Source organism: Colossoma macropomum, unplaced genomic scaffold, assembly GCF_904425465.1.
Source record: "Colossoma macropomum unplaced genomic scaffold, Colossoma_macropomum, whole genome shotgun sequence".
NCBI classification, from domain to species: domain Eukaryota; kingdom Metazoa; phylum Chordata; class Actinopteri; order Characiformes; family Serrasalmidae; genus Colossoma; species Colossoma macropomum.
The window spans coordinates 18,229,775-18,254,297 of NW_023494803.1; the positions used below are offsets into that span (position 1 = coordinate 18,229,775).

The window sequence follows — 24,523 nt, forward strand, 5'->3', positions numbered from 1 at the left end:
CCCCTCTTAAGCTGGGGGTAACAGCGAAGGACACAGTAAGCATAAACAGGGCTGTGTGTTACAGTAAGGTAGGTCACATCGCTCGATGTGTAACTAACAGGGACCAAATGGATGAGCGTCCAAACCCATCTTTTTATAACCAACTCCATTCAGTGTCTAACTAAAGGCCTGTCTGTGTACTGATGTGTGTTTTTTAACCTGCTGTCGTCTGACTCCATTAACATTGTCTGTGGAAACGAGAGTAATCAAGCTGTTGTAACCTTTTCAAAGCCTCTGAAGACCTTTGCCTGCTGACGTGAACTTCAGTTATCTGGAGTCGCTGCAAGAGATAACTCACGTTTCTGAGTATTGCATTGTTTGCATCATTAAATCAGATGTCTAGTCTACCGTAGTGTCTGCGTCACAAATCAATCTGGGTCGTGTGATTGCTTATAACTGTCTGTTTTGACTGTGGGGGATTTATTTTCCTGGGCTTTTATTGAATCAACAATAACTTCTATTGACGTCATCATTCTACAATGCCTCTCCTAACATCTTGTCAGGCTCTGCAAGGAAAGATTGTACTGGCGGTTAAAAACATCTGCTCACATGCACGCATGTCATACTGTTTTTGATATGTCATCCTGTCTGTTCACTTACAAAAGCCACAACAAATGAAGGATATTCCAGCAAGACAATGTAAGATTCCACACAGCTCACTAAGTTAAATTCAGGCACCATTTAAGTCATTGAGATCTTGTGGGTCTATGCTGGGAAATGTGTGAAGAAAAATAATCCAGCCACTATAGCTGGTCTTGGGGCAGCAGTGAAGAATGTTTAAATCATTCATGCCTTCAAGACTAGCGGTCTTACAAATTGCTGACAAACACTATATAAACATTGTCATTTAGTTGCTCAAAGATTGTTGTGTAATAATCACTGATACCAAAAAATGAAGGCAAAATAGGAAATGTAAGCTGTTGTGTGGTGTCTATTTTTTTATATATATATATATATATATATATATATATATATAATCCTCTGACAACCTCACACTGCTTTGTCATACTTTCCTAAGGATCTGAAAAATGGTTTCAAGGAACTGCTTTCCATTCATAATGGTTAGATTTTTAGCACCTAGCTAGTGGTAGTGTACATTTACTTCCCACCCAGGGCTTAAAACTTAATACTCAGGCAGTGCTACTTATACGCAGACATTGAATGCATTTGAAGCTTCTAACGGACATTCAGTTGGCATATTCTTTGATTTACAGTTGTTGCTGTTTTACAGTAAAGACTAAATGCATATTATTGGAGTAGTCTCTTGGCTGTCTGCTGAGCTGTCCACTTAATTTAAAACATTAAACATTTACTTCATATACATGAAATTTGTTACCACAAACATGGTTGTATGCAAGTGTTTGTGCATTCCTGGCCAAAAGAAATGAACACAAGCTCTTCAGCAAACAGTTTAACAATATCTTTTTTCTGCAAATTCAGATGTATTTTTACTTTGTATTTGACAGTCTTGAAAATAGAGAAATTGTAATTGTGGCATGTGTGAAAGTTTGGAGACCCTACTAAGTCTTTGGTTAACACCCTCTTTCGTAGATATCTCAGCTTGTAAACGCTTTTTGTAGCCAGCGAGTCTTTCTGTTGTGGTTTTAAGATGCTTCACTCTCTTGTATGCAGAGTGCTTCCAGTTCTGTGATATTCCTGTGCTGTATTGCATGCACAGCATGTTTTAAGATCTACCTGTAGATTTTCAAATATCAAATCAGGGGACCAGTTTTCTTGGTTGTCCATCTTTCCACAGCTCCCCTCTCCCCTTAATTGCCATTTCTTAGTGACATTTTAGACAGTGGAAAAAACTTTGTGGGCATCAATAAGCTTTGTTTTCAGATCCTCAGCCAGTTGCTTAGAAGAGCCCGTGGTTGAGGTCTAAAGAGTAAGTGATTTGGTGAAGCTCTGGAATTTTCATCAGCTGACAATTCTTGAACTGCCTGAACAGTCCAAACATCTAATGAGTTAATTCAGTTCTGAGCCTTTACAACTGGGAGGGTGTCCAAACTTCTGCACATGCCACAAGTATTAATTTTATTTTTTTAAGATAATGAAATAAAATCACTGCATGCTGACATTTACAGAATTGTTAAGATTTGTTTTTTTTTCTCTTCAAAATCAATTGAATGTGTAGTTTAGCCAGGGTTGACCAAACCTTTGCATGAAACTGTAGGTGCACTTGTAAGAGCAAGTTTCCTCTCTTTCAGTGATTCTCGCAGAAGCGATTGCTGTGCTGAGTGCCCTCTATTAATGAATGTTCAAAGTTATTTAAAGATTTTTTATTTTTGTTTTATTTTATCGAGTAATCAGTTTTAATAGAGCTGTCATGATAGCCCTAACCAGGATAAATGCATTAAAAACATGAGTGACATGCGTGGATATGAGCGATTCTTTTTCCCTGCCAGTGAACCTTTCCGCATGTTATGTTGGGTAATAGATTTCATCTGAGAATAATAAATGATCAGAAGTTCATTCTTAATGAAATAACAAAAATCTGATAAAGTGGTGATGGGTATCTTAGATAATGTAAATGAAATTTACTCACTTCTGCCTCTGCTTGTGAAATCGACTTTTACATGCAAAAGCATATTCAAATATTTTGCCAAATTTCAATAAAAGCTTTTGCATGTTCAGATCAATAAGCAATATTTAATTCTCTTGATAAACGTAGATTTTAATCAGCAGGCTGCATTCATTGCTTGAGTTTATTTTTTGTATTTATTACCATTGCAGGAAGAACAAGGAAAAGGAAAACAAGAGGGAAGAGATGAAGCTTTGCTCCTGAGACTCGATAATCAAATAGACTTTTTTGTGATCAGCTTTTCTAGCACCCTTTAACTGTTCGCACACAGCACTCTGAACAAGGCTTGAGCTGAGTAACAGTAACCAAGAGCAGACTGAGCTTTTGCGAAGTTAAGACACTTTCAAGAAATTTCTATAATGAGTTTGGAATGGAAAAAGATTATTTTTGGAAATGCTTACTTTTGCTCTTTAGAGTTGAGATGACCAAATATTACTTTCAGTTATCCATTTGTACATATTAATATAATGACTTACTAAATGGTTGTTTACATATCTTATAGGTATATTTCTAGAAGTTTAATCATGAAACAAATGTAAAAAAAAAAAAAAATTGTGGATTGCAATAATGAGTTTATCAGTGTCACTAACATATGGCTGAGACACACACACTCCAGACATGAACTGGAAGTACAGTATGTAAGACTTTAACATCATAAACTGTGTATGTTGCTATGATTGATTTCACTGTATACAATAATGTATAAATATTGAATAATGCAGTATTTTGTGAAAAACCTGTTTCGATATAGTGTCATATTTCAAGTTATACAGGCACAACAAGAATTTGGAACAACTTTATAGTATTTACAGAAACAGGCTTTTCAGACATTTATTATCGCCATGTTACAATCTGGAGCCCAGAATCTCATAAACTAATCTTGCATAGAATGTCTTTACTTGGATTGAATTAAGCAGTCATTGAGGCTGGACCACCTCAAATGCCCTTTAGCTTTTGTGCTAAACGCCCTGGCAAAGTGGTGCCATAACGTTTGTCTGTGTTGTCAGTGATGTACATGTACTATTTATGATGGCAGTGTATGTGACCTAAGAAACATATTTTAGTTTAGAGGATCCAAAGTGCTTATTGAAATAAAGGCAGCAGTCGATTGTCATAGATGCATGTGTTGTGGTTATTGTGTTGTACATGAACTCCTGTATTTACTGTGCTGCTTGTTGAATATACAGCATGAATAACTGTTGAAAGTAATACAATGTGTTTTACATACTTATCATGCTTCATTTTCATTAACTAATTAAGAACTGACCGATTTCAAAACTGTAGCACTCATCTGACGTAGTGTAGTCTACAACTTGCACATGAAACAAAGCTAAACATCTTGATGAAGCAACCAGAGGAGGGATCTCTATTTTTTCCACCTCAGTTATGATTGGCTGTGTCTGAAATCACTTCTTTTGCGAACAATATGTGAAACCATAGTATCCATCAAACAGCAAACAAAAAGTACCCAGATGCTGCACTCCGTCTGATCAAAATCAGAAGTCTATAATCACTGCACTGTTCATTATCAGAATTCCAAAGATAAAGAGGCAGTCCATCATCTGTGAACACGGTAGCTATTCTGAGCTGATGGTACACTGCAAAAAATATCCTGGAAAGTGAAATCATCTTAAAGCTCATGTTCATACAGTCATGTGCAACAGCTTGAACACCCCTGATCAAGTTCCATGTTTTGTTGATTTTCTAAGTGAAAGTAAATTACATCATCCTCTACAGAGAACACACTAAAATGTCTTTTTTTCTGCAAATTTTAGTGCACAGTTTATATTTATTGGTTTAACATTTATTAAAAAAAAAACAAAATATGAAATATGCAGAAGTTCTGTAGAAGATGTGTTAACTTATTTTTATTTGGAGGATCAACAAACATAATTTGACCAGGGGCGCTCAAACAGTTGCATATAGCTGTGTATTGACTAGATTTAAGATGATCTCTCTAGCCTGTATCTAGTACTTCTCATTTATGGGTCATTGTAAAAATCAGATTATTAACTTCAGTTTTCTATAGAACGTGTGTTATTCTATTGGCAGATAATTCAGCTTGTTGCAGCATTGTTGCAGCAACAAGTAAACAGCTTGAAAGAAGTTGAATAGCATTCTGATGTTCTTGCATTGCTCTCAGACTGTGAAATAAATTTAAGATCAGCTCACTTGCCAAGATAGTCAAGATAGTTTTGCAGTGTACATTGTTTACTAACATATTACACAGATGTTTTTGTGTGATATGATAAAATACAAGTTGCTTACAGGAATTTAAAAGTTTGAAGTGTAGAGGCTGTGATTATGCTGTAGTTTGTGCCAAAAGTCCCACAATTACTTGAATGCCAAACTATGTCAGTGGTATGTGTGAGTGTAAGTGTGCAGGTCCTAAAGTTCACATCTTAGCGTATGTGTGCATGGTCATGTGCTTTACGATATGTACGAGTATTAACTTCTTAAGACCACACTAAACATTCCTGAATCAAATATAGACCAATCAGCCATAACGTTAAAACCACCTCCTTGTTTCTCCACTCGTTGTCCATTTTATCAGCTCCATTTGCCATATAGATGCACTTTGTAGGTCTACAATTACAGACTTTGGTCCATCTGTTTCTCTGCCTACCTGTTTTCTTAGGCCCCTTTTACCTTGTTCTTCAATGGTCAGGACCACCACAGAACAGGTATTATTCAGGTGGTGGATCATTCTCAGCACAGCTGTGACACTGACATGGTGGTGGTGTGTTAGTGTGTGTTGCACTGGTCCGAGTGGATCAGACACAGCAGTGCTGCTGGAGTTTTTAAACACTAAGTCCACTCACTGTCCACTCTATTAGACACTCCTACCTTGTTGGTCCACCTTGTAGATGTAAAGTCAGAGACGATAGCTTATCTGTTGCAGGACAGTTTGTGTTGGTCATCCTCTAGTCTTTCATCAGTGATCACAGGATACTGTTGGCTAGATGTTTTCGTTGGTGGACGATTCTCAATCCAGCAGTGAAAGTGAGGTGTTTAAAAACTCCAGCACTGTATATCCCATAATTCAACATGAGGCTCCAGCACATTATTTTGGGAATACTGTTTAAGACTGTTAAAATCAAGAGAACATACACAACTACCCTGTTCTGCAATGATACAACCCATATCTCCATACTTACGGTCATAAAAGGGAATTCCACTGAGTCTTCTGAATGTCTGACTACTTCAGCGGTTAAGATGTAAACAAAGTCATTCAGAGTGATTTGATGTAAAATGACCTGTTGTAGAACAACATACAGAGTCAGAACTGTTCACAGTGGTGGTGATAGGAACCAGACGTCTGAAGCTATTAATGCCTCTACAATCTACGTCACAGAATGTTATTACATAAGTGGTTAAAAGCTATTCATTGCAGAGAGATACATGCAGGGCATCGTAAAACCAAACAGTCCTCAAACATTTTTCCCCAGATTTAAAACTAATTTACCATTTTTAGCATAACATGCATGTTGGTCATGTTTCTCTACAATAAACTGTTTGCTATTTTAGATCAAAACTCTCTCAATGACTTTGTTTACATCGCAACAATTACATTATGGAGAAATTTTAAAACACTGGTGGAACTCCACTAGTGTGCACTAGGCTAGTATTCTCCAGTCCTGGAGACCCCCTGCTCTACACAGTTTTAGTTACCTCTCCCTCTCCTCAACATGATCATGAAGGAATTATCATGACCTTTAAAGCCAGGATCAGGTGTGTTGGTGCGGGAAGCACTTGAATGGCTGCTTCCAAAAAACACATATTACCATACCAATGAGCAGATCAAAGACAGCACACAACTATCCATTCAAGAGTGTAATATGTATTATATATTATAGCAGTATGACGTTTTAGACACAGCCTATGTAGGACAGGACTGTAGCTGAGAACCACCTAGAGGTGGGTAACAAGTTACATTTACTCAGTTACATATACTGAAGTAAAACTCTTTTTACTCATACAGTTACCTTTAATTACTAATTCCTTTTTGTGTATATGATTCTGTTGGTCACACCTCTGACCTTTGAGTTTTATCTTTTTTCATACAGTAATACATACACACATACAGGTACAGTAATAAGAGAACATAGCACCTAACAAACTTCAGTTCCTGTGCTGATAGATGTTGGGAGTACTAATAAGCTCCCCTGAAGGCCTGTTGGTACTATGAGTTACTTAAAAGAGAATTTCACACATTTCTACATATTTCAATCGTTGAGATGTAAATGAAGACATTGAGAGTGTTTTGATGTGAAATGTCTCATTGCGGAGAAACTTGCAGACTTCTGTACAGTGGTGATGATAGGAACCAGGGGTCACGATGTCTACAACACAAATATAGCCATTTTATGTACTATAAAACACCAGTGAATCTACACTTGTTTTCTTAGTTTTTATATGTAATGTTGATAATGGTAAAATAGTGTTAAATCTGAAAAAAATAAGTTTTGGGGACTATATTGCCTTATAACGCCGTACATGTACCCCTCCACCATTAATGGATTTTGCTATATGTTTAAGGCTAAAACCTTATCTCAACGCCTGATTCCTATCACCACCACAGTGAACCGCTGACTTCAAAAACTTTCTGTTTGTGATAATGAACTACTGAAGTACCAGCCAATCCCACCGCAGAAGGCGGGGTTGCCAGAAAACAGGCGGGGAAAAAAAAAACACTGAAGTGTTGACTGGAGGACGGCTTCACTCCGAGCTTCGACTCCAGACCGGTCAACATGTCTTCGGGCTGGTCAGCGAACGACCACAAGAGTTACACGAACCCCCCCGCAGGGGGAGTGAAGCGGCCGAGAGCGGAGTCCGGAAACAGGGTGACTGTGGTTCTCGGCGCTCAGTGGGGAGACGAAGGCAAAGGGAAAGTGGTCGATTTACTGGCTACAGAGTCTGACATCGTTTGCAGATGTCAGGTAATGCTGTTGTTCAGCTGAAAGACGGGCTGTGAAGTTTAGCACTTTGCTTTTTAGGTGTTTTGACGATGTAGATATCAAGTTTGCACAAAACATTCAGTCAGAAAATCAATAATTATGTAAAAAGCTACATTAATAATAATGTAACGCTAAAAAGCTACTGTCTTGTGAGGAGACGCTGATTGAATTCAAAAGGTCTTCGTAAAGAAAACATGATGCTGGATGACCCTAAATTTAACACTGTCGCAGTTTTGCTGAAATGTGTATACACATCCTGTATAGACATATTAACACTTTTTATTGCAGTTTGATACTGTAATGGTAAGTGTATGCATTTTTAGTGTTGATATTTGAAACATGGAGCGCTATAGTAAGCGGTAATGGTTTGTACTATATGGTACATCACTAAGTTCTGTCAAAGCATATTTCTTCCTTCATGTTTGTGACAGATCAATTTCTTTTGCCTTTGTCCCGTTTCAAAAAGGATGGCTAGGTCCTAGTTTTCAGTCTGAAGTGTGTCCTCTGAACTTTGTGCTGCCTCTTTTACACTTTCACTATGTTCAGCAGAAGATTCAATTTGGAACTTGGCATGCACAGTCCAAAGGGGATGTCCATAGCCTCATTGAATGTCAGTCACAGGATTCGGCCCCACCCCTCCCGGCTGAGGCTGGGTCACATTCTCAGGGCCGCTTGACATGTGAGAAGGCCAAGTCACTTACTTAGCTCAGAAAGCAAGTGAGCTCCCTAGCCAAAGGCTGTTCAAAATAGGTGCCGCTGCTGAAGACTCTAAGCACTGGTTGGTCTGCTCCGAGTGCTTTGGTGGTGACCCTTTCCCGTTGGGCATGCCTCTGTCTGGAGGAAAGGGCAAACCGACAGTTTGTCTGCAAAGGGGGGTGGGGGTCACAGTCACATTTCCATGTTTATCACAGAAGAAAATATGATCACAAATCCAGACTGCACTGCTACTGAATCCCTGGGTTTGGAGTGTCTGATTCCTCCTTACACTGTGTTCCCCCTGACACATGCAAAGCTGCAGACTAGCCCAATGTTTACAGCTAAATCTCAGTAAGTTTGATTGGTGAAATTTATAAAGCATCTGAAATGACAAGTCCATGTATGTCACCTTGCAGGGAGGAAACAATGCAGGCCACACAGTGGTGGTCGAAGGGACAGAGTATGACTTCCATCTCCTTCCCAGTGGCATCATCAGTACCAAATGCATCTCGCTCATTGGTGAGTGCAGAGATCTAACTGAGTTACCCACATGAAGATTCAGCTTTTTTAGAAATTTAGTTGGTTTTAGAGTATGGACCATGACAATTTATTAATATACATTGTATTGGGTGGCCACATGAACACATGCAGTTCAATGTACATGGTATAGAAATTGATGTTGTGTATTAACTAAAATCCTACACTGTAAAAAAAATCACTGTAAAATTACACTAAATTACTGGCTACTAGTTGCACTACTTTCACAGGAATTTGCAGTATAATATTAACAGTAAATAACAGAAAATAGCAACTTTGTACTATGACTTAACATTAACTTGCACCACAAGATTACTGTGACATATCTGTGTTCTGCTGTTCACTTACAGTAATAAAAATGCCTGTATTTTTACATTACAACTGTAAAAGTAATGCAACTCAGTAGCCATTAATTTACTGCATTTACATATTTTAAATATTACTTTTAATTTCACCAGATCTGAGTGTAAATAAAAAAAACAATGCACATTGTACAATGCAAATATCTCAGAATGTCTTTTAAATTAAACTACACATTTAACTGACATTTTAACTTTTAACATTAACTTAACAGCGTACAAATTTAAAAGTCTTTAAAACAGCAAAACCTGAAGCGTCAGAATAAAAACGCTTGTTTTAATTAAAATGTTTAGGCCTTTTTAACTGTCATATCCCATAATGCTGTGTGACCTTAAAATGAGTTGATTTCACAATACAATGATGAATACAGTACTTTACTAAATACTGTGAAATCCTGCCAATAATTACAGTGTAGCAAGTTAATTCAAGTTAACATTCTTTCAATAAACTCTTATTCTTCCAATAAAAATGTATTGTAAGTGCATTTTTGGGGAGTTGTGAGGGGAAAATCTGAGAAAAAATTTGATTTATTGTTTTTTACTTTGTGTATTGATAATATATTGCAGTGTTTCTTGATTCTGCTCCTGATGACAAGTTTACTGTTCCCTGCCCCCACTGGCTCAGGTGCGATAGGGCAAAGAATAGATGAAACTGTGCAGGACAGTGATTCCCCAGAAGGCCCCCTAGCCGAATGGAAATCAGTTTGATATTTGAATTAATAACAACCAGTTGACTCTCTGTGGGTGAAACATTATGATTTCGTGTTGAGCTGCTAGTGAGCAATCATAGGTGAATGAGGTGAGAACTCTACTAGTTCTCTACTAGTTTTGTAAATCATACACATTTTCATTAAAATGTATATTCTATGATTGTAAGAAAAAAATGTATATTTCAACTGAGAGACCACCAAAACAGACGGAAAGGGGGTAAGAAACACAAGACAGAAGGTTTGCACTCCTGCTTATTTATTAGCGAGCCATGATTTAAAGCGGGATATCTGATTGCTAAGTCTAAAATAGATTCCTCTAGTTTCAACAGGGGAACAAAGAGTGTCTAAAGAATTAAAAGATCAAATACTTATTCCTCTTACTCATTCTACTCACAGGCAATGGAGTAGTCATTCACCTTCCTGGACTGTTTGAAGAGATTGACAAAAATGAGAAAAAAGGTAAAGCATAGGCCGTGTTGTGTTGTGTTGTGATGATTTCTGCTGAAGCAAAAGGGCACTATGCTGGATTTGTCCTCAGGCCTAGCACAAACATCTGATAGGTCTAATCAGCCCTGTTCTGAGAGGCATCTGTGAGGCAGGTGTGTTTGACTGGACCTCTGCCTGCATTCTGCAAGTAGAACCAGATGGTGCCCATTTGTGTCAGTTTACACTGCAGATTTTTTCCCAAATAACAGAAACTAGAATCAGCTATCAGGAGATAAATGTATAGGACTGGCAGTATAGTTTTCCTTAACTTAAATTTTTAGTTTGAGGTTCTGTGTTCAAAGCCAAAGACTACAATTATTGATTATCCTTTACTTCAATGGTTAGGCTTGAAAGGATGGGAGAAAAGACTCGTCATCTCTGATAGAGCTCACATAGGTATGATTTTTATATATAGCAAATGATATTGGGTATCATGGTGATGAAATGATAAAGTAGAAAACCTCATTGTTCTCTGTTAGTGTTTGACTTCCATCAGGCTGTGGATGGAATGCAAGAAGTCCAGAGACAAGCACAGGAAGGCAAAAAGTAAGTAAACAAGACGAATGAGATATCTGAACTACATCAAGAGCTACAAGCTAGGAATTGTGGTGCCCACTGGTGTTTCCATAATGTTTTTTTTTTTTTCATAACAGCATAGGAACAACTAAGAAAGGTATTGGACCTGCTTACTCCTGCAAGGCTTCTCGCACCGGACTTCGCATCTGTGACCTGCTAGCAGATTTTAAAGAGTTTTCTGCCAGGTAAAGATGCAACATATTTGCACCAGCATTTACAAGGTCATGCTTAAGATGAGGATAGTAAACTTGATTTCAACCTGTTTCTCCACTTCCCTTTACAGGTTCAAAAACCTTGCACAGCAGTACCAGTCCATGTACCCAGGTCTTAAAATCGATGTTGACGGTGAGCTGAAAAAACTGAAGGTCAGTTGGATTAGGAAAACTTCGCATTTATGTAGTTACTACCTTAGTAGTCTTTATCTCTCTGACCTAAACTCCCTTATACATTTTGCAGGAGTATGCAGAGAGAATAAGACCCATGGTGAGGGACGGTGTATATTTCATGTATGATGCAATTAATGGACCCCCAAAGAAGATCCTTGTAGAGGGTGCAAATGCTGCCCTCCTAGACATTGACTTTGGTACGGGCATCAATGAGACCTGTAGTGCAGTATCTATTTCATCATAACTCACGTCATTCTTAGAAAGCAGATGTATGTGTTCTGTCTAGGAACCTATCCATTTGTGACATCATCCAACTGCACCGTTGGTGGGGTGTGTACTGGGCTTGGCATCCCCCCCGCAAACATTGGAGATGTGTATGGAGTGTCGAAAGCCTACACGACTAGAGTGGGCATTGGGGCTTTCCCAACGGAACAGCTCAATGTAAGAGCTCATGTTTACATCACTAATAGCCCAGGAACAGTTTGGCATAAAACCATACAATGGCTGACACTGAATGGACTTGCTAGTTTCCACTCTGTATTGGTTTGTCACTTTGAATATAGATCATTAAGAAGTTTGGAATCACTGTTTACGTTCATATAAAAGCAGTTTGTTGAAGATAAATGTGTAAAATGATACAGTAACACTTTACTAAAGGACAGCATTCGTAACTCTACATGACAGCTACATAAACCTTTAATGACAACTGACATAAACCTACATTAACATTTGTATAGGCTCATTCTAACAAGCATCAACTGTCATAAAGAGTGCTTTGGTCAGTTTCACCCCAGAAAGTGTTCACTTGTTGGAAAAAGCCTTAAAACGTTTATGTAGCCATACGTACATTGTCTTGAAAAGCATGTAGGTTCATTGCCTTATGAATAGCCTTATGAATTGCTGCCATACAGATGTAGATGATTCCATAATAACTGAGAAAGCTGTATAACATTGAGATTGACGTTAGAATAACATTAACATCCATAGTGCCCCATGTTTAAAACATGGTGATCAAATCTCAAGGCACGTAACAAGAAATTACTCTAAACAAATAATTATAGTATATTAATCATCAAATAACTTCTTTTTATTATTGTTGTTGTTGTTGTTTATTTACCAAAAACATGAACTATTGAACAAAACACCTTAAAATACCTTCAATCTACACAGTAAAAGCAACAGTAGTTTATTAATATGACAAGTGATTCCAAACTTTCAAACTCTAGTGTATGTATATTTAGATATGATCTGGGGTGCACTTGTTGTATACATACTGTATATATACAGTGCGCTTGTATACATACTTGTGACTTTCACACATCACTAAGAGAAGGGATTATCCTTCTGGAGCAGCTGCTGTCCCATAGAGTGCTCTAATAGCCATCACATGAACAGAAGATAAATTTAGGCTTTGAGACCCTGCCAGGGGTTTGATTTCGGAACGTGAGAGCGGCCCTTTTGACCAGGGTCAGCCGTACATGCATTCCTGAAACAGGAGACCTACCTGTATGTGATTATTTTTTCCTCTCTGAAGTGAAAGACAGTAATTTCTAAAACACTCTTAAATACTAAGTTCTAAAATACTTAGGTCCTTTAATTAAACTCAAAGACAAGTACTAGCAGTAATTGTCTTAACCTTTGTTTTACATGTGATACTGTGTGTGATCAGAGTCCATATTTATCAAACTTAAGAATGCTGATCTGGGTCAGTTTTTGTCTTTTACACAACTGAACAGAATGGCATGAGGCCTGAACCTGTATTCATAAAGCTTCTTAAAGTGCTGATTTAGAACCAGATTCCTGTCTTATCTACACTGACCTTGAAAGCAAGAACAGTTCCTGGATCAGCACTCTTACTCAAAGAAGCTTTGCAAATACAGGCCCAGGTGTTGGATTGGAAAATCATTTTCACGCTTGTACTAGATTCTCATTTATTTAAGCTGTGGATGCTGATACTAATGTTTCATATTTATACATAGAAAACACAGTGATCCTCGTCCTTATGACCACTTCAAATACCAAGCTGGGTAATGCCTTTTGGTGACTTTTGTCTTAAGACGTTGTCCTCTGTTTAGGCTATAGGGGAGCTGTTGCAGACACGAGGTCATGAAGTGGGTGTAACCACTGGCAGGAAGAGACGCTGTGGCTGGCTAGATTTGGTCATCCTCAGATATGCGCACATGATCAACGGATTCACAGCGTGAGTTGTTTAAAACTGAAGTGTCAGCTATTTAGAGAAGGGTCAGTTTAAATGCTAAACCAGTACTAATATTTCTAATACTACCATAATGCAAATACTTTAAAATATTGCTTACAGTACGTTATTTATACCAGTGAACACTTGCAAATTAGTAATGGGTGTTTTTGTGTCTTTTTACAGTATTGCTTTAACTAAACTGGACATCCTTGATGTACTTGATGACATTAAAGTGGGTGTTGCCTACAAACTGAATGGCAAAAGAATTCCCCATTTTCCAGGTAAAATCTAACAGAATCAGCATCACTATATATGATGTTTATGAGGTGGTACTAGAGGCGTACAGATCCATTTAACCGTCTATCAAGTGACCAACTTCACTTTTTTATTTAAAGTTTAGTTTGACAGTTTTATTATTTTGCTTCATGCTGAAAAACTCTGTACTCTGCTCTGTGACCAAAAAAACGCATTCTCAATGCTTAATCCAATCCTTACCAAAGTTGATGGGTGAAGGATGAGGCTCTGGGATGGCATACTTCTTTTGATGGATATTGGCCAATAGGGGACCGCTATAACATGAACATAACTGTAATTCTCACCAAATTTCACTAAATACTACAGTTTACAGTTTAAGTGTTGGTTTGGAGAAGATCACAGATTACAGGTATTTTCATGCTGTAGTGCCTCCCTGTTGGCCAGTATCCATCAAGTATGGGTATGAGTCCATCACATTGACTTTTTTCAAAACAATTCAAACTCATGAACTTCCAGCTTGATCTTCCCCAGACTTCCCCAGACATAAGCAAAAAGCCAGTCTACTCACTGTTTTTGTCTGTGATTCTTGTTTTCTGCTCACTTAGCTAACATGGAGGTCCTGCAGAAAGTCGAAGTAGAGTATGAGACTTTCCCTGGCTGGAAAACTGACACCTCAGCAGCCAGGAAATGGAATGATCTGCCTCCCAAAGCCCAGAATTACATCCGCTTTGTGGAGAACCACATTGGTGTTCCTAGTAAGTCAAACAGAAATGGCATAGCAGTAAGTATGTAAAACAACATATAGTGATGCAAATGAAAATTGGTGGAAAGAACATTTTTAGCTCCAGCTGACATTCAGGACACACTTAAGGGGAGCAGCAAAATTTTGGCCACTAAAACTTGTCAACCAAAAATGGTCAGAAACAGCCAAATGAGAAAAAAATAGACCTACAACAAAGTGTCAAAATCTAAGACTTTAAAAAACATGGTAATGAAAACGATTACTTTTCAGTTCCTGTTTTTTGCTTTTCGATCAAGATTTGTCATTTTGGTGCATCACTATTCATTTATGTATTGTCCACTGTGTGAATTGTATTAATTGTAATTCATTTTAATTTATGCTACAGAGTAATACAACAAGGTAAAGAAAAACATTTTGTTCAATGCGTATGTAATTTCTTATTTATTTATAAATGATTGCCATTTTACTTATTTCCCTAAAACCTGAAAGTGTAATGTTTGGACATTTTTGGCTAAAAAATTTTTCAGTGGCTAATTTTGGTGCATCCCTAAAAACAATTTCAAACCTTCTTTTCTCTTTTTCTTCAATCTTTTTAAGCACTTTTCTGCAGTTTGGTGTAGTTGTAACTCTTGTTTCTATCTCTTTGCAGTTAAGTGGGTGGGCGTTGGCAAGTCCAGAGAATGCATGATACAGATGTTCTAGAGTGTCTGCCTCCACTGACATCAGGAACGTCTATCAACAACATGCGTCACCTCTCAGGAAAATCGCTGGCAATCTCACTAATGTCACAGTCACTGGACTGGCATTCACAAATGCTGTGTGTAGACATGAGACTTGAGACAGAACAGTGGGATTTTGTCTAAGTAGTTGGCATTATTTGACTGAGTTGACATGTTTGACAAGTAAGTTTTCACTTGATAATACACCTTTCTCTTGATAAGGGTTAAGCTATCTGACCTCTAATAGGGGGTTGTGTCCAGGCATTATTTTATTCAAATATTGTGCAATTTTTTTCTTCTTGGATCAAAATGAAGGCCATTTACACATAAAATACTTGCGGGCATGTGTGTCTGTGTAACTGTGCGTATGTGTGTGTGTGTGTGTGTAAGAGGCTGGGTGCAGAAGATCAAACTATTAAAAACGTCAGTATTGTCCACTTCTTTGAAAATCTTTGAGCTAGAGATATTGTTGACCCTGTTTCACAAAATCTTGCAGTGGTTTTCATGTGGCATGACACTTGCTTTCATTTGTATTTCATATGAAGTTAAACTACTGACATTTTGTCGTGTTGTATCATGTTAGCTCTGACTTTTGTGAATCACGTTTGTGACTTGCATTTATTTACTCCAGCAATCTCAGGATCACATTTACTCCCCTTTGAGTGCTATTGCATGAAATGGCTTAGTTAAGAGTACATAATATGAGATCATGTATGCTGTCTGTTATAGTTTTTCTTCATTCATTTTCCTGACATTGTTACTCTTGAATAAACGTTTCTCACAGTTTTGTTTCATATCAGATTTTAGGTTAGACAGGACATCAGTGACGCTGCTTCAGAAATAGATACTGACAGAACATTCTGTTCCACTGTCCTTTGCCAAGATTATCTGAGCTGGCCTGCCAGTGGCCCTAAGGATGGCAGTAAAACACCAGACGCTACTTAAGTCGCCCCCCCCACCGTACAAAGGTTTCCTCTGGTTGGACATCAGTGATTACATTCTAATAAATCCAGGTCAGGTATCGGAGTGATACTTCCTCACAGTTAAGGAATCATTTGATAATGACCGTATGCAGCTTTTCAAAGCAGCAAGAAATTTGTGCCATGCAGTTTGAAATATTAAAATTTTGGGCAAGTATTGTGAGACATCTATGGGAAAAACTGGCTGGAATTTTAATCATAAAAAAAATTACCACGGTGCTTATAATCAGCTGTCCAATATCAAGGGCATACATAGGCGACTCCGGGGAGTGCAAATAGAGAAAATTGCTTAGAATATATAAAAAACATCTTGAACATTGACTGCTGCATGCACTGCTGTGGCAATCAGAAAAACCTGTGGTCGGTTTCAAACTTTCCTTTTACTCCTTTTACTAGTTAAGACATGACTTTACTCCGTAAGTCATGTCTTAACTATTAACGACTAACTTAACTAATGCATATGTGACTTTAAGGTGACGGTAACATCAGAACTGATCTATAAACCCACTGCCATTGAAACGCGACGGCAGCCTTCTGTGACTTTAAGTGATGTAACCAGCATAGAAGAAAACGATGTGCACAAGTTAAACTGAATAAACGAATTATCTACAGGCTGTGTCTGTTCATTTTGTAATATTTCCCTAAGATAACTAAATATGCAGCTTTTCAAACGAGAGTTTCTGGCTAACCGACACAACAGCAGCCTCAGTTTGGCCGTTTGGGCAGCTGTGCTTTCTGTGTGGCTTCTGATGGTTTCACCTAAACCTGCACCTGCTTAAGGGGAGGTGTACATATTTAGTAACTGCTAAACTCAACGTTAAATCTAGTTTTTGAGGTGCAACTCGTTTTGATTTAGTAATGCTTACCTTAGTAAACACTTTTAGTTACAACTAGCCTGTGTTTGAACTTACGCACAGCTGGTGCAACCGGCCAACAGGTCCGGACCTCGGTAGTTTCAGAAGGGTTCTTTCACATATCTCCGTTTATAAGATTTAACGTGGAAACACCGCCAATCTGATAACAGCCCTGTCCAGTCTGACTGGATTATAATATTTATCATCAATTATCATAAGATGGTGATATCTGATTAGTTTTCTGTGAGCGCTGTCACTGTGTTACGGCCAGTCAAATCATTACGCTCTAAGCCAGGCTCCACCTTCTTTTCTCAGCCCTCCAATCACTGCTTAGCAACCGTTGCTATCTGCAGCTGCCTAAAGCTTTCTGTTTATCGTCCGGCAGTCACGTTCGGAACTAGTGTGATGACACTCAGGGAGTTTTTGAAGAATTTTATGAGATTCAGTGTGGAAACAGCGACGACACTACCCAGTCAACAGTGACTGGCCCTCAGATGACCACAAGGGACAGCTGTGGTTAAGACTTATCTTCCTCCTGTGTTTTTCTACGAGACGCTGCGCCAATGCTACAATGTTCTGGTATGCAGCATAAGCGAACATACAACAAAGCTATGCTAAAGTGTGAGAGTTTATGAGGTTAAATAACAGATTATGCCTGTAAAATGCAAACTTATTAACTCGTTTTTTATTTGGAACACTCAAAACATTGCCAGCTAAATCAACATGCTTTGGTCTAGTTTCAATAGCTGCTCAGTTTAGGCTACAGGCTCTGTAGCTCGTTGGCTCATATTAGCAGTTAAATGGGAAATGTAATGGTAGTTCAAAGTTCTATTGCGTTACCTACTCATGACATACTATAACACCAACATTGGAAGGTTTACTGTTAACTAGTATATTGATGGCACAGTATCATCTAATATAATTCAGAAAACAGCAGGCACATTTTGTCGTATTATGTCTGGTTAACTGTACGAGCATATTCCTTCCAGTTAACTGGGATTTGGTAAAGACAGACTTTTATTAAGTATTTTTAATGCTTGCTTTTTGTGTGAGCTGCAAGAACAAAGACGAAAGAGCAAAAGGCATAGAAACTGAGAGACAGAGAGAGTTAAATGAAATAAAATCAATGTAATTATTAACTGATTTAGTATACGTAAGTCTATACACATCAGCAGGTATTTTCAGCTGAAAAGAAATGGGTAAACAAGTAGTTAAACGATTAATTTTAAAATAATTAAACGGGGTAGTTGGAGGTTATGGAACAGTAATAGCAGTTTATAGAAAACTGGAAGAGTGGGGAAGAGGACATAATCATGGACAGGTAAAAAAAGCAATGATTTGGTTAAAATAATTATAAATGAGAAACTAACAATTTGTGTAATACAATTATTTGGTAGTTAGTTTAGTCATTGTGTGATGTAGGGCACTTTTCTGTAAATGGACTGCAAATTTACAATTCTTAAATTCTATTCTAAAATCTTAGTCACGGCCCTTATTGTGCCCTATGGTAAACAAAAATGTCCCAAACCTTTTTCCTGCTAATATCACTGGATCCTCTGATTTACAAGATTGTTAAGATGTCAAAATACAAACACTGCTACATGCAAGCTAACACTGCAGTACATTGGACTGACATCAGAAGACTGGCAACCTCACCAAAATAACCAATACAAACTGGCAAGCTTTGTAAAATGTGGTAGTAAATGTGTCAGTCAGTCCTTTATTGATAACCTTTTGCACCAAAAAGCTGACTAGCAGGAGGTTTTGACTTTGAAACATTATTTCGGATATATACACCACCGGTTCCGCTCTATACAAATTCTACTGACATGGCTCAGCCAAGCAGGTCTGAGCTGTAGCAGAGTATGAGGATGCAGCAGTAGTAGTGGGCAGTATGGGCAAAAATTTACATTGTGGTAGAATTACAATTACTGACAGTTTTGACATTTAACATGGTATTGTGTATTTATTTACTTTTTTTTCCAAATGAAACCGTTCTGGATGCTTAAGTAAACCTTTTTTGTAGAATGACAATGGCATATTATTCTGGATGTCCCTTCATTTTTACTGAGAACCACATTTAACAACTAAAGTAAATCTAAAGTATTTTAATGGGGCAAAATAGTAAACACAGAAATTAACAATATATAGACTGATGTCAATATTGCTTTCTAACTCTAATGACATAAAGCCCACAGCAGCTTCTCTGAGCCTAGCAGAAATGGTGCTGAATGTTGTTTTATGTCCTGTGCAGGGATACAGATAGCTGGTTCAGGACTCTTGTAGGTCATATTTTAATTAAGTGTGAATTGTTGGATGATGCTGTATAATTGCATTATCTGTCATTTAACAGAAACGAATATACAGAAGAAGTCTTCAGTTCAGCATGTCGGAATTTTCTTGAATTTCACATTCATTCAATCGACCTGCTGTTTAGTAGAGTCTGCTCTGCCTCGCAGGCCAAACTCGACCAACAGTTTGTAAGAATTATGTTACTGCTGCCAACTTCATTGGCATGGGTTGGGGAAAGAAATACAGAAATTAGTAAATGGAGAAATAAATCATTTTAAATAAATATGAATTCTTTATTTCAGTATTTCTGCCCATATGTATATACTCCTTTATTTATGTATGTATTTATTTATTTATTATGCATCTCTCACTTTTTATTTATACCTTTATGCTGTTTATTTCCACATGTTTTATTTTGTTAGTTAGTTGGTTTGTTTTTTTGTTTGTTCATTATTTGGCACGTGTCGTCCCTCATATACGCATTGACTGGCAGAGAAATAACTTACTTGTTATGATCAGGACACAGTAGGTCATGTGACTCCTCTGAGAGGGTGGGCAGAGCTCCGCGGTCATTTGCTTGCCGTGATTTTGCCTGATTTGTAGCCAGGTGTCTCCACAGCTCTGTCAGTGTGTGCAGTGACACCATGAGCTGCAGAGCAGACAAAATCAAAGACGGCAGACAGGAGAGGACATTTCAGTCCACTATTCGGCCTCAGCCTCTCTGATGCCAGACCATTAGGTGGCGATAAAGTGTTTTTGTTCAGCCAATTGACTCACGGAGAGTCGCATTAAAGCGCGGACTTATTTCGCGCGAAACAGCGTTGCTCACCAAGCCGCCTTGTCTGCTTCATTGTCCGCATCACTCCTCTCGGCCTCTCAGCTCTCTACTTTTTCACATTTCCTACTGAAAATGCCTAAAAGGTCTTGTCCATTCAGCGAGTCGTTCTCGTCGCAGTATAAGATCCATGTCGGACAAAAGGAGCTGAACCTGCACGGTGTTTTCGGCAACAAGTACAGGCAGGAAGTCTATGGTGAGTGTTGTGGGCTGCGTCTGTTTTTAGCCACCACGCTAAAGTAACACACCTTTTAGCCGCTTTAGCCAGTTCTAGACTCTTATTAGCAGATTAGGAGTGGTGTAAAATATTGGGCTGACGACCGTTAAATCCTCCTATCGGACTCATTTTTAGTATTTACAAAGTTAACTGACCGAGTAGCTCAGGTTAGTTAGCAGGACTGTTTCTCCAGTTAGGCTCCCGGTAGGCGGCGCTGTAGTTGATCTGTAAATAAAACGGTGCGGGTTGTTTACTGAATGCGGTTGAAAACACTGAATACAAGGAGTGAATAAAAAATTCACTGTTTTAATAGCCGAAGTGGACGTAGTTTGATTTAGATGTTAATAAAATAGTGCTGAAACTTAATTTGGTGGGTGAAGTTACGCAATACACGGAGTGAAACTGGGCTGAATTTGGCTCAGGCATTCGTTACATCAGTTCCGCACGAATAACACTGCATCAACACCTCAAACAACAGATTTCACTTTTTTACTGTCGATTATAAACGTTACTTAGACGTGATATTTTTCACAGTGAGCCGACGAACGCAATATTTTTGACTACAAAGCTGAAGTCAGCTTCTTATTCGCCGACTTTTTGTTCGGATTTCTCGTTCCACCTTAACTTGGGCAACGGTTACGTTCAGGCGCCAGCGTTTAAGGTGGAACGGGAAAATTCAAACGAAGCTGACTTCAGCTTTGTCTAGTGTAGTTTAAATAAGCTTGTGCAAATGTAATATTAGCCTCTACTCGGCATTTATTATTTTGCGAGTTATTAAACATGCACGAGTTTTAATTTCACAGCTAATGTCTGTGGAAGGTAGATGAAGGCGAGTATGGCCTGTATCTGGCTAACAGCCTCTATACTGATGCTCCTTATGGGTGGGTGCACATGGTCCACAGCACATTCATCTGTATCTAGGTTAACTTCATCATAAAGCACCTGTACCTACAGAATATTGTGGAAGGACTGAGTATAGAGTCGATCACGTGTGAAACGTTAGAACAGCCTGCTGTCTGAAGTTTGTAAGCTAACAACTAGCTAATAAATAAATGCATTTCTCCCCATCTACAGAAAAGACCAAGAGCCTGCTCTTCAATGGGACTAAAGCAGTAATGGAGCGAATCTGGAAGGTGGATGCAGAGGGAAAGTGCTCTGACGTGGATATGAGCAATCAGGGTCATGTTCTACAGCCCACAAATAGCCAGATGCTCCTTAAAGGACAGACGCTGATTGGCCTGGATGGCAAGCTAAAGAAAGCAAAGCCTGTTTCAGGTAAATCTAAGGATTATTTGCCTTGCATGATTTTACCTGGTGTTAAATTGTTACCCTTGTGGTCATGCTGGCTGCCCTATTACTAGCTCAGACAAATCGAATTCAAGACTAAGAAATGCTGGTTAAAAGCAGGGACTGCTTTTTTGACTGGTCTGCTACCACTGTTATAAAATTCAGGGGACAAATTCTTAAATGTCAACTGAGCAGTTCTCTCAGTATATGAAGACTTATGAAGGTTTTGGGTGTTTTATTTACTTAAGTCAAAGGTTTTGTTGGTTATTTTCTGTGTGCTAGGATTAACAGTATAAATGTAATGCCCTGATGAGTTTCTGATGTTCCCTCAGATGCTGTGAACGCTCCTGCAGTGTGTGGAGTGTGTCAGAGGGCGTCGGGAGCAAGGAGACCGTGCTCACAGTGTGAACGCCCTGTGTGTCTAGCTTGCACCCAGCAGTGCAGCAGCTGCTCCAGCCACTGCTGCTCCATATGCACTGTTACTGAGTAAGTCCTACAGCAGCAACGGGTCTTATATTTATCAGACTTCTTAGATTAAGAATGTTGATCTAGGATCAGTTTATGCCTTTTACGTAGCATTGAATGGGGTTACATGGACTGCTGAAGTGATCATTGTTTTTACTCTGAGATGCTTTATAAATATGGTCCATTATCTTTCCCTGTGCCAACATATCTTTTACGTTTCAAGAAGTGCCTTTAAGAATTCATTCGTATGTAGTATCAGGGCAGTGTATGAACATTTGGGGACCTTAAAGCAGAGTTCCATGATTTGCATGTTTCATTGACCTGCATGTTTGTCATTGAGATGTAAATGAAGTCATTCAGAGTGGTATAATGTGAAGTGACTCACTGTAGAGAAAGTTACAAAAAAAAAAAACTTTTTTTTTTTTTAAACAGAGGTGGCGATGTGAACCATTGGTCACAATGTTTACAGTGCAAACATAGGCATTTTATTTACTATCCAAAAGCAGTGAAGTGTCTGAGATTTTATAAGTATGGTAAAAGGAGGTAAATCTTTTGTTTTAAAGGGCCGTTTTGCCTTCTAATACCCTGCGTGGACCACTCCTTCACAAATAAATGAAAAAAAAAACAAAACATTTTTTGGCCAAAACTTTATCCCAAAACGTAGAGCATCGTAAAACAATGTCTCAGGCACCAGGCTGTCCGTGAGGTAGCTTTAGAGTCATTAACCACTTAAAATATCTGGCTTCTGTCATTGCAACATAGTGAACAAATCTAACTCAAGTTTCTACAGAGCAGAGCATTTTGCATCAAACACCTCTAAATGATTTCATCTTAACAGCTTAACTTTGCAGACGTTTTAAAAGATTTTGACTTAGGCAGGGTTCCCCAATTAATACTTATTTTCTTGAAAATAAAATGTTATTGAGATCAGTCAAATCATTTTGCCTGCAAGAATGTAAAGCATGTAAAACTGCCTTCTCTAAAGGCCAACGCTCACCGGAAGCGCTATGTGATGCAGTGTCCAAAAAATCTAAACCGTTGTTTTAATGGAGGTATGCACACCCGTGTCGGTGCTCCATCAAGTGCTGAGGAATTGAACAGTGCATCACAGCATATTAAAGTAAAGCCGTACTAAGACCACAGAAAGCTAAAGTAAATCACGTGGCTTGAAATTTACACAAAAAGGCAGCCAGTCTTTATATAAACAGACAGATGCTAATGGTAAGTTACCTCAGCTAACGTTACTATCCTAGCCTTTTTCAGCTTGTATCTTTCAATTTGAAAACAGCCAGTCTGTGTTGTATGTATACAGATGCAGAGCACAACTAGCTAGCTAACATGAGAATTTAGCATCAGTTAAGCAGTTAAGATCCTGCTTGTTTCAACACTGAACAGTGAATGTCGAAGCACAAAAAATGAAAACTTACTGCAAATGTGGTCACAGTTTACTTCACAAAATGCTTAAGTTATATCAGAGGTGTTTCATGTAGCTTGGTCTGTTATGACTAACCATTTGGCTGCTGTTTTCACAGATGGCTGTAAACTAGCAAGTTAATGACTGTTGCTTAATGTGAGCTTTTTAATTATACTACAGCAAGCTTAATACTAGAAATAAGAAAAGACAAAAAATAGTACCCAAATTTCTTACTGGTGTTTGAGTCCAGTTCTGTTTTTTTTGGACAAAAAGGGAGTTGCTTGTGTCTGCCTGAACTGTGTTCACTGCACTTTTTAATAAAATGAATGCTTACAGGCCTTGAATTTGATGGCTCAGGTTCCCTGTAGCATCATAGGACTGAATGTAGTACTGCAGTTTTTTTTTCCCCTCATTGACACGTCTGTTCTGACTCCACAGTTACACAGACCGCTATGAAAAGACCCTCTGCTGTAGTTGCTCTTCATAAGTTGGACACAGGAGGGATTCACTGAATTGGATGGGTGGAAGTGATTGGGGCTTACACTTGATCTTTTAATTCATTCCACACTATGTAAATGAACTATTTTTTTTATAAATAGATATGTATTTTATGCTTGTATAACCAGTTGTTCATGTGTGTACATATGTAATTTTTACTGACTGAAATAAATACTAGACCTTTGATAATTAATTGTGCTTTTCTTTGGTTTTCTTTACGTTTAAGAAACATTGTACAAAATAATTTGTGCTGCAGTGTGTTGAAATTTTTTGTAATCAGTGTATACTGATGCTGAAAAATCTTCATATAAAGTCTCTGATAAAAGGCGGACAGTTGATTAGAGGTAGTAAACAGGAATTGAGTGTGTAAAATATATATATATATAATAAACTGATGTTTATGTCTAGGTAAATGGAAATTGAAATTCTGCCAGTGA

The 24,523-nt window shown here is 38.2% G+C and overlaps 3 protein-coding genes across 7 annotated transcripts in view; all 3 read left to right on the top strand.

The window, feature by feature from the left end:
- inf2 (inverted formin 2) overlaps nt 1-3,739 on the top strand; it is a 51,209-nt gene extending 47,470 nt beyond the window's left edge. Inside the window, exons 22-23 of one of the 4 annotated variants that reach the window (XR_005008516.1) lie at nt 12-345; nt 2,776-3,739. Coding sequence is in view for 3 of the 4 variants with exons in the window: in XM_036592683.1 (XP_036448576.1) it covers nt 12-67 (56 nt within the window). In the remaining variant the exon portion in view is untranslated. Of the gene's footprint in view, nt 1-11 lie in introns of all 4 variants that reach the window. The other 3 variants (XM_036592683.1, XM_036592685.1, XM_036592684.1) reach the window with 3 other exon arrangements.
- Nucleotides 3,740-7,340: 3,601 nt separating this feature from the next.
- Nucleotides 7,341-16,835, top strand: adss1 (adenylosuccinate synthase 1). Its single transcript, XM_036593435.1, has 13 exons — nt 7,341-7,563; nt 8,694-8,796; nt 10,280-10,342; nt 10,715-10,765; nt 10,849-10,915; nt 11,023-11,130; nt 11,229-11,310; nt 11,402-11,528; nt 11,618-11,772; nt 13,407-13,531; nt 13,712-13,809; nt 14,389-14,538; nt 15,175-16,835. The coding sequence occupies exons 1-13, from the start codon at nt 7,375-7,377 to the stop codon at nt 15,225-15,227; spliced, it is 1,371 nt and encodes a 456-aa protein (XP_036449328.1). The 5' UTR covers nt 7,341-7,374; the 3' UTR covers nt 15,228-16,835.
- A 3,161-nt stretch (nt 16,836-19,996) lies between these two features.
- Nucleotides 19,997-24,279, top strand: siva1 (SIVA1, apoptosis-inducing factor). 2 transcript variants are annotated; one of them, XM_036593438.1, is made up of 4 exons: nt 19,997-20,401; nt 21,497-21,697; nt 22,042-22,195; nt 24,027-24,279. In XM_036593438.1, the coding sequence occupies exons 1-4, from the start codon at nt 20,281-20,283 to the stop codon at nt 24,073-24,075; spliced, it is 525 nt and encodes a 174-aa protein (XP_036449331.1). In that variant the 5' UTR covers nt 19,997-20,280; the 3' UTR covers nt 24,076-24,279. The 2 variants fall into 2 exon arrangements, with proteins under 2 accessions (XP_036449331.1, XP_036449332.1); XM_036593439.1 differs by lacking the exon at nt 19,997-20,401 and adding an exon at nt 21,048-21,303.
- The last annotated feature ends 244 nt before the right edge of the window (nt 24,280-24,523 follow it).